The 13,377-nt window shown below is 33.6% G+C and overlaps 1 protein-coding gene across 1 annotated transcript in view; it reads right to left on the bottom strand.

Annotated features, from left to right (window-relative positions):
* Positions 1-13,377, bottom strand: part of LOC145675670 (NBAS subunit of NRZ tethering complex-like) — a 163,537-nt gene that overhangs the window by 56,787 nt on the left and 93,373 nt on the right. Inside the window, exons 24-27 of the mRNA XM_081746258.1 lie at positions 10,124-10,320; positions 6,383-6,495; positions 3,905-4,080; positions 3,415-3,605 (exon numbers count right to left, since the gene is read on the bottom strand). Coding sequence (XP_081602384.1) covers positions 3,415-3,605; positions 3,905-4,080; positions 6,383-6,495; positions 10,124-10,320 — 677 coding nt within the window. The remainder of the gene's footprint in view (positions 1-3,414; positions 3,606-3,904; positions 4,081-6,382; positions 6,496-10,123; positions 10,321-13,377) is intronic.

Here is a 13,377-nt window from a genome sequence, read left to right as displayed (position 1 = left end):
ATGCTCTAATAGGTCTACAAACAATTCGTTTGAACTAGAAAACCTACTGCATTCACCGATTTCTTTTTCTTTCCTAAGGAGTGATCGATTATCCTTGATTATTAAACCTTTTTTCTTCAGAATGCAGTAATTAAAGCTCTTATGTATTATAATGGGAAAAGAAATGTAAAACGTAGTTATTTCCTTATTAAAGTTAAAATGGTTTTAAAAAGTCCAAATTTCTCAAGAAAAAAAAAACTGATTTTTTTCTCAAAAAAGCTTTTTTCCTGAGCCCTTACATTGCTAACGTTGTGTATTTTATATGTTACACTTCTGTGTAATTTAGAAAAAAGAATAAAAGTTAGTGCATAACAAAAAAGATATGAAATAAACAAATTAAGTTCATGGCATGAATTAAAGTTTATATGCCAGACTTGTACATATATTAGCTCCTACAAGACTGAATAAGGATGAAAAAAGACACAAACATCATCTTTGAACTTGTCTAGGAATGAAGCTAAGTCGTTAAACAAAACGCAAAGTCTCATCACTTGACACACTTTCTCTGTGACTGATTTTGAACACCCCACTGGTACAGCCGTTTGGCGCGGTGGAGGCACTAACCCTTCCGGATCCCACGATCTGATCTTTGTCAAAAACCGACAAATCTTTGCATTTACTCATAACGAGCAAACTCTCACTACTGACTGACTACCTACATTCGTCGTTATGCTGTAACGAGATGTGCTGTGTCATCACAAAACTCATACGGCAGCATGATCTAATCTATTATTCGAAGAGACCGTCATGACCCAGCCATCATCTGGTGTATATACATACCATTTATTATTATTTTGTAATTATTTCGAGTGTACGAAGCACCAATATCCACAAAATAACGATGGAGTTACACAGATAATGGATCCACATTTTTCAGTGCTATTCTATTCGTGTACTAGTTATTTCCAGAAACATGGCCGGCCTGAGGCGTGTGCGATGTGTACTACTACACATGCGAGCATTTTGGGGAAGAGCAGAGAAAACCGGGAAAACTTAAAAAATATAGTAAAACTAATTGTTTTATATAATTTTGAAGGAAACACACAATCTTTTCTAAATTTATTATAACTTTATAAATATTCTTTACTTACAAGTCTGCTATTTTTCTGAAATAAGAGTATGCATTGCTCTTATTACTCCTAAACTAAAACACATAATAGATACGAGACTATTTTAAACTATATTCAATTTATTTTCAGCATATTTACATAACTTTTCATAGCACTGTTATTTTGAAACAAATAACAAATGTTGTACTAGGAGAGACTACCAGTTTTATTTTCTATCATGACAAAATTGTAAAACATTGCCAAAATAAATTATTATTTACTTTTTTCTCAACACAATACGTGTTACCGTGAGTTACGACTGAATTTTAAACCTTGACTTTAGAAAAAATATTTTATATAAAGTCGATAACAAAACATTAATAATAAGTTACATTTTATGATAGTTCATTTAGTTTATTTGAGCGTCCATTGAAAAAGGTAGTTCAAAGGAATAAGTAGTAGATTTTTACACTTGTATATGAGAGGGGGGGGGGGGATATTAGTCTATAAAAGATATAATTTTAAGATATTATTTCACTTTGGTTTTTAGGTTCAAATCGCTCTGAAGTGCTAATTTTTAGTGTTCATTTTAAAAAGATTTGGAGAAATCCGCCGCTTTTGCTTGAGGGGTATTCCATATCCCCAACCCCCCTGGTGTGAGAGGCGCCATAATTCAGTCTTGCACACACACCATTTCGCTCTTATGCCGGCGCTGTCCAAAAATAAAAGAAGTTGAGAATTATTTTCACCTCTGTCAGTTCACAGAAGTGACTCATTTACTTCAAAAATTACATACGATTTCAACTAGTTCTCGTTTATTCATTACTAGAAATATAAGACTTGATCTTCAACTAGACTCAGATGATTTCCAAATCAATATTTCAAATATCTATCTCTTGGAGAACACAAAGATTCATCATCGCAGACACAAAAGCTTGTCAATAGATAATAGATAATATCTTGTGTGAAGCCAATCCATAGGATTATTAATATTCATTTCATTTCCCTTGCAGCTTTCCCTTAGTCCATCCTAAGATATTTTCCATAGGATTTACAACTACAACTTTGTACACCCCGTGAGTATTTCCCGACAGCACAGTGTACGTTTTACCTATCTCAGACGCCTCCGTCACGAATTGTAAAGCTCCGCGTTCTGTTACTTTCTTAATTTACTAATGTGTTACTTTACATTCTTTCTTTTCTTTTTCTTTTTATCATTGCAAAGACTCTCAGAGCTGACGATCAACTTTCACATCCAACAACAGTAAGAGGTCTGTCCAGAAACGAAACTTCCTACATATAATGGCACGTACAGTTTGTGGAAATTATGCAGATTAATCTCCTTCACAATAGTCCCTTTTACTATCAATACATCATTCCCAGTGCGTCTTTCACTGTTGAAACGCATCCTGGTACGCGCTTTTTTGGAATAGCCTGGAAATCTCATAGGATTTATTTGATCTCTTCTACCGGTTGGAAACGCGATCTTTCAGGATGGATTTCAACCTGAGGAACAAAAGCTACAAATGCCAAATCAGGCGAGTAGGATGATTGGGGTACAACAGCCGTATTGTTCTTTGCCAAAAAACTCCCTAATGAGAGGAGTCAAATGGTTAGGAGCATTGTCATGGTTCAATATCCATGTTCCATTTTTCCAAGCTTCCAATCTCTTCTTCCTCATAGCCTTCCTCAAACGCTTTATCACTTCTAAGCAATACTCTTTGTTGATGGTTTGAGCACGTGGGGCGTATTCATAACGAACAACACCACAAAAATCAAAGAAAACAATAAACATCACTTTAACGTTTGAGTGACTTTGATATGCTTTTTGGGTCTCGCCGAAGGTTTTCCCACCCATTGGGATGACTGTGGTTCTGATTCAACGTTCAAGTTTCGTCACGTGTTATGATGTTTTTCAAGATGCTACTGTCTTCGTTAGCATCATTCAAAAGATTTTCAGATTTCCACAAATGTTTCATTTGTTAGCAACCGAATTGCCGCGAAACGAATTTTGCAGCAATAAATTTTTCAACTAAAATCACATGACAGGACGATTTACTGATTTCTATTTTTTCAGCTATTTCGCGGATTCCACACTTGATTCCCGGTGGTGTTGCTTACAGGGGTTCGGATCCCACTTTAAGCATTAGGTCTCATCTTATGTAGCCTCGGTGCTGAAAACAAACTTACAATAAGTTGCCTCTTCATGATGATGTACAAAAATAATGTATTGAATATATTGAATATGCATAATTGTATTTCATGTACAGAACTGCTAATTTCTATTGGTTTTTCCTCCTAGCATATAGCAAAATCATTACATTACCTGGTTTTGACGAGAACTTCAATGGCATCTGGAGAGCAATGAATCAAAGCAAACGCCAGTAATCTTCTCCTCATTTCAAGATCATTAAAATCAGTACATTGCCCAAGTTGTTGCATTACTTCCCAACCAACAGATAAATTTTTATCCATTATTTGTTGACACATTTGAGCACAATAATTATAGTCTTGTGCCTGAAATGTTGTTAAAAACAAAATGTACATTATATCACAATAATATGTTCTTATTTTTTCTCTTCTTTGATCTATACACGTCACAAATATTTTATTCTAAACTTAATTTGATATTTGTTTTCACCGTTCCTACTAAATGTGTTGTCAATCACAACGAAAGCGCAAATTTTATGTGACTATTTACATGTATCTTGATTGCATAAAATTATATAGTTCATTAAGCTCAGACGAAGTAACAAATGCAATGAAAGTAACAATTTTGAAACAAAAATTCTTAAAGAAAAAGTTTCTTCCTTTACCTGAAAAGCAGTTTCCGCAATCAACATCAGAACTTTTCCTTCCCTTTCTCGAACGTCCTCACCACATACATTTAGATATTGTGCCAGCTGGAGTAAGCGTTGATTATTCCGATATGCCGATGGTTTATTAGTCACAGCCTGTTTTATCAAATGTAGCTTGTCAGAACAGAGTCGAACTAAAAAAAAATGGAACAGACATAATTGTTATTCAATAGACAAGAAATCAATATTATTATGATTTAATAACTTCATTTGAATAATATTAATTTCAATCGCACAATATTTATTGACATAAAATAATAAAGGCGAACTTCATAAGGGAATCAATAAATTGTTAATATTCTCTTATGTGAAGGTAATTCGCCTTATAAATTTAACTATTTGAGATTCAGAATACTCTTCATAAAATTCGTCTTACCTTTGACTTAGAGAGTGCAATACAATTCGTGAAATGAATATCACTTTACCGTCTATTAACGATAAAACTTTAATGTTGAAAATGAATATACCTACTATAGACATTTCGAATTCTCATCTCCTGAATACAATGCCTAGAATTATTTACAATTTCCTTTCCAATCAAAATGTAATGAAACAAGTCATATAGTTACTACTGAATCACATTCTTAAGAAAGAAGTACGTGAATAAAATGTTTCTCATTTGTGACAATAGCCAAAACTCATCAAATAGTTACTATATAATAATGAAATTATATATATATATATATATAATGAAATAAAACGCATTTTGGAGATTTTACGTTATGTATCCTTTAATAAATATTATTTTAGTATAAGTAACATAATAGATGAATCGATTTACCTGAAGAAAATAATCATCTCCGTACAGCTCTTGAGTGTAAAAGACACGACTAGATAGGATGTTCACGACTAAAACACTCAAACGTCAAATAGAAACAATAAAACAGCTATAATTCCTTACATTAGATACAAATGGAAGAATAGGCAGATTGTTGAAAACAAATACAAATAGTAATAATGTAAGTAAAAGGCTAATAGTCACCGCAAGAAACAAACCTTATCTCTAGGAAGTACTTTCGAAGAACATCGTCTTCATCGTCAGCCTAGGCACACTTCAAAAAGGATTTAAACCATAAAAAGAATTTAAAAAATGTACGAAGTAAATATTTTCTTGTCACTATAATTAGACATATGTTAATAGACATACCGCCGCTCGCAATAATATTATCACCGCTCGCAATATAATGATAAATACAAATAGTATTTACTCCGAAAAATAAGACTTTACAAAGATTACGATCTGTTAAAAATAAACTGAGACTAAAATTTCCAAGAATGTATGAAGTTTACTGTAAATGTGCCAAATCTTATATAAACAGGAAGAACTGTAGGGGATAGGTCAAAGGAATATGTCAGGAAAATGCGGATCCAGAAAACTCAACACGAGTAAAACATGCTTATATAAGAATAATACAATGACTGTACAAAATGGATATCAAGAGATAAACCTAAGAGAAGCAATCAAGGTAAAACCACGAAATGACAACTTATATCAGGAGAAAGGTACTAATTTATCCGGTGAGTTGCTTAACTTAACAACAACAACAAGATTGCTGGATAATGTGAGATGCAAAAAATTAGAATTAACAATTAAATCGCAATTAAATTTAACTTTGTGCTCTTATGTTAGTTGTGAGCCGACCTGTAAATTTTTCCATCCACTCTTGCGTCGGGTTGCTCTTACAATTAGGTTTACAGGACAGGCCAAACAATGAGATAAAATCGAAGTATAGTTCTAAGCTGCATTAGTGTAGATTAATACATTACTCGTACCTGAACATTTTATAGTTAAAATTTCCGGCAAAAAATACGAAATTTGAGAATTTTCTGTGGCATCAAATAGAGTGCAAAGAGTAAACAATGAAATACGATACAAAACAAAAACAGTCACACATCACGACGAATATTTTATCATATACGTCTGAAGAAGCTAATAGATAAGCCGCTTCACGTAATGACTGTTAGGTACAATTTATTTGTATACACACAACGCAAAACACTAAATATGTATTCCTCTAAATTTTTTTCTATTAGACGGAGGGTGTAAGATGGGAATGTTCAGCCACTGAGGCATCTGAGACATTGATAATTAGTCTAAGTTTATATTAGAACATTAGTAATAAAATGTCTATTGACGGTTGTCAAAATATTTTGTCTTCAGTATAGCAGGAAAAAGGTATAAAATATCTTTGGCAATTAAAATAGGTTTATTTCAATGGTTAGTTCCAAATGACACTAAATTTTTGTAGAAGTCAGTAAAACCACACCATAACTGACTGACAGTACAGTTAATATGCTAGGCAACTTCCGTTTCTCATCCCATCACGATTGAGTTTTTAGGCTTTTGTGATATGTCTCTTTACAGGAATAAAACAAACACCGCCTCGTTCTACATGATGCAAGATACAAGTTGCTTACAGGTTGATATAAGCGTACCTTGTAGAGGTAAAATTTTAACACCAAAATCGTGTAAGAGTTGAAGCGAAGATATTAGATCTAATTCCTCTTGAATTTCAGGATTATCATCTACTATAAGATGCAGACAAGCTCTGAAATGAGAGAAAATACAAATCTTGAAACAACCAACTATCAATTAACATGATTATCATGTGACATCTAACGGGAGTTTTCTTAGGAGATATAAATACCAGTACGTATTTAAGGTTTTCTTTTATTAAGCTTTCTACAAATGTTGTGAATTTTTGTGATCTTGGTACAATGGGAAATGTGAAACTAATTTTCTTCCATTTAAAAAAAAAAAAAAAATTAAAACCATAGGTCAGCCATATTCAAAACATACTGAGCACTCACCTCTTTTTCAGCTCTGTATATTCGTCGATACTAAGAACTGTAACTATAGGCATTTATTCTCAATTTCTTTGAAACCTTTCTCGTAAGTCTGTATGTCAAAACGTTCTACACAGGTACGAGTAAAAAGCTTTTGCAACAAAGGCAGGTGTTAATTCTTTAAATATGAATATGCAAGAAGTGACAAAAGAAAACAGCGTACCATATATACAAATCGTACATGAATTGTGTCGATTTTCTTGTGTCGCTAACTGTACGAAATGATAATACTTATTATACGCGACAACATATTGAGGACCTCTAAAATTACGAAATTGAGGACCCTCCTTGAGTTACCCATTGACGTTTGAGTATAATGTTTTGGCGGAGGACCCAATTTTCACCCTCTATCCAGAAATGACTCACGTCTATGACGGGTGAGCATCGAACTGCTGCTGCTTCCATTAAGGCGTCAAGTATGAGGTATCCATTTACCGAGTTTCGAAATGAAATGAAATGAAATCTTTAAGTTTTACGTCCCAAGGTTATGCCGGTAAGGCTAAAGGAGACGATGATGATGAGAGATGAGTGAAATGATGGAATGAAGAAAGTGGGAGGAAACGGGAGAACCCCGAGAAAACCCACGATCACGGGTTTGTCGATCGAACTAGGGACCCCAAGCATCGGAGGTGAACGCTCTACCACTGAGCCACCGCGCCCCCACCGAGTTTCGATACGTACCCAAGTTTCTACCATGACGATGAACAGTCAAATAGTGACATGGAGTTCGCTGGCCAGTTCTTCAACAGTTTGCACTAGATTTGCCTCCATCGCTTCGTTGTCCAGCTGCACAGGTTTCCCTTCTTGTGGCTTATCGGTGAGATTGGTGTTTCGAGACCAAAACTTCTGGAACCACCTCTGGCATTTCCGCACATCCACAGCATCCTGATCATATATGGCATTGATATTTCGTGTAGCTGCGCTGATTGAACGTCACAGGTGAAATTCATACAGCATGACATGACGTATGTGGTCCTTCGACACTATCGTGATCGAACATAAGGCAGAATTTCAAAACGTGGATAGACCGTTTTCCTGCTACAAACTGCTGCACAGTGAAGTGCCCCACATGACAGCTATCGCACGTGCCGTCTCCCTCACTGTTCGCTCGACAAATGGCAACATTGCAGTAGTCATCGGAAAAACGACGTTACATACTTATATGATGAGCTGATAGTTTTTAGGGGTTGCAGATCAGTTGCATAATCGAAAATACAATAAATTATATATATAGTACCATATGTATTAACTACCCTTTCGAATGTCTGTAAAAAGAAAGAAATTTAAAAAGACAGAGAAAAACTACAGACACTTCTAGAAGACAGATCTGGCAATAATTTTGGTTTCAAAAAAATAATAGTAAATGATTATTCGGACTTATTTATAACAGCTATTTCCAACAGCTATTCGTTACTAGCTAAACTGATTTTTGAAAAGAAAATTAACACAACTATTCTTGTTCTACCACGTCTATAACGTTGGATGTTCCTGCTTCTTATCCATGATTATAATATAAATTATCCAAGACCCAGAAATGGTGAACTATTTATTCAGTCTACTCTTCTCAAAAGCTATAGACAGCTGAAAGGTATCATCAAACAAACACACAAAAATGTGGATGATATTGCTATTCGTCCTTCTTTGTTCCCTCCATAGCAATAAAAATACCAAATGTACTAATGATGCATCAAGAGAAGCAGTTGAATCAGCCCTACCATCTCAAGCCTGAGGAACCAAGCTCTAAGTTGTGATCGTATTTCCTCTACTGGTTTGAGCTTCAAACAAAAGATGATTACATGTTTTCGGGCCGTAAGTTAGTAATCCTAACGTGATTACAACCGCAAATGATCGTCTTATTACATGAACATCGTATGAAGTTTTGTACGACTAAAAGTATAGAACAGACCGACAGTGTGTTGTCAAGTTACGCGTAATTCACAGTCTCACAATCAACATTCATCAAGGCGCAGATAGTTTCTCTATTAGTAGTCGATAGCTTCTCCAAATGGATTGAGTAGTGAAAATTATCGGTAGATTGAACAGTTACTTTAATCGACTACGATGGTTTTAAGGTTGGTTTCGGACACTGGATCACTCTTTACAAGTAGTAAATTACAGCAATATTGGCGCAAGCAATGGGACAGTACAATACACTTTTTTTTAATCATGACATTTCTCCATCAAAACCAACTCGTTGATTTTTTTTTTTTTTTTTTTTTTTTGTTTGTTTGTTTGTTTGTTTTTGGGGTGAAACACAAAATGTTAGTACATAACCAAGTACATTGAACGGATAAGAAGATCAGATGAATTTAAAGCGAGTATATGTGGATTATGGATTTTTGATAATTCTCCAATAGGACTTTCATTTCATTTGAAACTCTCAACGCTCCACTCACAAAAGCTGTATCTCGGATCGAAGACACAAAGCTACAGAAAATTTGTTCTGCTCGTACGGGTAATGAATTCCAAGGTTATTATTATTTTTTCCTTCGATTATGCTTAGGTAGTAGCCGGTGTAAAGTGAAATCAACACAGAATTGTATATCAACACAAAATCCGGGTCCAAAACGCAATCCAGTACTGGATTTTCAAGGTAACTAAAAATCCAAGACTATCAACAATGGAAACCACAGAAACAGACTGTAAGAAAGCTGTGTAACACATAACACTTGGGAGTTGCTTCACAAATGTGACTGACACACAGGGATGGACAACTCCTTACAGAATATAGAAATGTATAAGGACATAGCAGTTGGTAAATAATTATCCAGTAACTTGGGTGTTAGTGTTGAAAGTTAGCTATGGCGGTGTTAGCGTAGTGGCAACTGTTATTACCTTAGGTAAATACTGAAGATACAGCAGAAGAAGATGACTTATTTAGCATTTTGTTGTGCAGTAGTCACGTCGTGCCATGCTGTCTTAATTTATGAGTTGAGCTGAGTTCTCTCTGCGAAGATTATATAACTGAGTTATGTAATTAACTGGAACTAATGTGTTATGTGAACATACAGTATAATGATAGTGTTTTGTTTTGTGCATGCAAAGATCTGCATTGCGTAAAATAAAGGCCATCAAGAACCTGTAGTTCACTTACGTATTCATGTAACTTCGTCAAAGTGGTAATTTGGTAGTTGTTGCAATCAACTGTGTGTCAACGTATATGTTTTGTAAAGGGTATACAGCTGCATATTAAAGTGCATTACAATTAATTTATTACTAGAGACTACATTCAAGAGAATCTATATTAAAGAGAACTTCTAGAACAAAGAGATGTCCCGATCGGTTTACGTAAGAGTAACAGAAATACGAAAACTAAAATCAAACACTTACTTTGCAAGTTCCATGGATGGATCACAAAGATTTCCAGCTGAGTCAAAGTATTCTCTTGCTGCCTGTAGTATCAACTGTACACCTCTATAGTATGGAATTTGCCTTGGAGCTGTTTCTTCGCGACTGCATTGCATTATATTTCCTACAGACATAATATTAGCTTTGTTGTTCGAAAGTAGCAGAGTAGTGGCATACAGCTGAAAAGAGATGGGAGTAATACTTAACATGATTTAAAGGTAATGAAATTACCACGTACAGTATGTTTTATATGTCCTCTTCCTCAATCTCGTGGTTACAGTGCTTGATTTCTGTGAGCGTAATTGCAAGTTCTAAGCTTAATGGGAGTAAAATATCTCAATGAAAATATCAAATTGTAATACGGATCCCATTTTAAATAGCAGGTTCCGTCCTTCATATCCTTAGAGCTGCATAAGGACGCACAGTAAATTCAATCAACTAAGATGTTTATATGACACATTTAACAAGTAATAGGGTACATTATTCTATGTTTGTATCTAAATGAAGAGCACCTACGTGTAAACATTATTACATGAAGTATCCCGTATGGTGTTCAACTCAATTAGCAGAACGATTCTTCACACCACATAAGATAATACTTCTCTAAGAAACTTTCCTGAGAAACCTCAATCTGGGATTTCAAACTGTAGGAAATTTATTTTAACAAAAGCTTTTTAAAGCTTCTTAGACTACAACACTATATCTTTGTCAGTTCATGTTTTCATAAGAATATAATGTGCAGTCATTTTCTCGTTCTTCAGAAAGACGTAATACTGATTTTCCCGGTGACCTTCTCTTGACATGCAAAGTCTACCAAACCCTTGGACATTGGATTTTCTGAGACCAGTAAAATCTACAACTTTTGCCTTCTATTGTAGCTATTGCTATTATTATTATTATTATTATTATTATTATTATTATTATTATTATTATTATTATTATTATTATTATTATTATTATTATTATTATTATATGCGAAGATTTTTATATGCTAAAGGTGACTATTTATCCTTGTTTCTTCAAATTGCTAATGCTGATTGGTGTAATATATTGTTAGGTAATGATCTCAATTTAGCAGTTTGTAAACTAGAGGAAGTTATTAAACCTGCGATGGAGTGTAATATTCCTAAATCTAGGCCTAAAAAATCTAAATTTCCCTTATGGTATTCAAAACAATTGATTTCTTTATGGAAAGTAAAAATCAGACTCATAAAAAATACAAAACTTCTCAATGTGAAAATTATTATGTAATCTTTTCTAATTGTAGAAGAGCTTTCAAAACTCAATTAAATGTGGACAGGCAAATTCATTTTAGTAAAATAGACAATTGCCCCTGAAAAATTTTGGAAATATGTAAATGGTTCACAAAATAAGGTAATATCTGGTATTATTGACAATGATGTTTTGTTGACTAATGATAGTATGTTGGCTGAAAAGTTTGCCAACTATTTCTCATCGGTCTTTCAAACTTTCTCGGTTAGTGTTACTAAAAATCAATGTTCATTTGAAGAATTTGGTCAAGTTAAACCCCAAGAAATTACTACTCAACATGTATTGGAAGCTATCAGAACTTTAAAGATTAAATCGTCAAGTGGGATAGACAGAATTCCAGCTTTCATTGTTAAAGGAATAGTGAAACTATCGCACCAATATTGTCTTCTTTGTTTAACTGGAGTTTATCCACTTGTAATTATCCTGATGTACGGAAATTGGTTTCTATAACACCCATACCTAAAGCTAATGGAAAGTCTATTAATGATTTTCGACCAATCTCTGTAATGAAGGTAATTCCGCGTATCTTTGAGAAAATAATCTATAAATAACAGTAAAGAATGAAATTAATATAAATCAACGTGGATTTATGGCTGGTAAACCTGCAATAACTAATTTAGCAAGTCTTATGCATTATACGCTTCCAGTTATTTGGGCTGGTAGTCAAGTAGACGCTATTTACTTGAAATTTGCTAAGGCATTTGATAAATTACCACATCACTTATTGATAAACAAACTGAAAAGATATAACTTGCCTAACTGTGTTATTGGTTGGTTGACTTCATATTTAAATGAAAGAAAATTTGTGGTAAAATATAAAGGGAAACTGTCTGCTACTCATAATAATACCTCCGGGGTACCCCAGGGTTCTAATCTTGGTCCTCTATTGTTTTTGCTGTATATTAATGACATTGTGTTGATTTAACTTGTACATATCTGTTATATGCTGATGATATTAAAATTTTCAATAAAATCAAGATTCTTTGCAAAAAAAAAATATATATATATATATTATAGTGAAATGGTCCGAAGAGAATTCTCTACCCCTGAACTTGAATAAAACGCAAGGAATAACATTTTCGAGGAAAGTTAACCCTTCCATCTACAAATACAGGATAGGAAATCAACATATCCAATTCGTTAAGCATGTTAGAGATTTAGGAGTAATATTAGATGAAAAATTGCTTTTTCAGAAGAATCTTCAGGTTGTTATCTCCAAAGCTAGGAGGAATTTAACAATGATCAAATGGATATGTCGAAACTTGACTAATATTACCAGTACAATTCTCTATATGTACAATGTTAGGTCTCATCTTGAATATTGTACGGTAATTTGGAATAGTGAAGCAAAATATTTTAGTTCTTCGATTGAATCAGTTCAAAATTCACTCCTATCCTAGTTAAAATGGAAATTTAAAGAAATAGGAGAGGCGAGCTTGTCAGATATAAGGGTGGATCTTAATCTTACCCTTCTGTCTGACAGGCGTCGGCTCTTTGACTTGAAATTTTTTCATGTAATTCTGCATGGAGATTTTGTTCTGGAGAACCTTTTCTCTTTAAAAATTCCTCACAGAAACATTAGGAAATTTGTTCCGTTTATTAGTAAATATCTAATTAGGTCTTCAATATATAAAAGTATAGAAACAGCTAATAACTTTTATCCGGTTCTTGATTTGTTTCATAAGAGTTTTAAGAAGATGCGTGAATTATTTTTTTTTAATTTTTTTTAAATAAACTACGAAATGTCTTAGTATTTTTAGGCTTGCAACTGATTGTCTTAATTTTGTATTGTATTTTCACTAAATACTGTATGAATTTTTTATATGTATATATATTGTATTTTTTTAAAAAATCAAATTGTAAGAACCTTTTTAATTCTGAACAGATACACATGTTTGTTTCTTACTTTTTTTATATTTCTGGAGGTCATTTTGTAAAGTTTGTAAGGTGCCATTTGAAAGATA

The sequence above is a fragment of the Thermobia domestica genome, chromosome 2 (genome assembly GCF_964235325.1).
Source record: "Thermobia domestica chromosome 2, izTheDome1.hap1.1, whole genome shotgun sequence".
In the NCBI taxonomy this organism is placed as follows: domain Eukaryota; kingdom Metazoa; phylum Arthropoda; class Insecta; order Zygentoma; family Lepismatidae; genus Thermobia; species Thermobia domestica.
The sequence above is the reverse complement of the archived record's forward strand: the minus strand, read 5'-3'. Positions and strand labels throughout refer to the sequence as shown.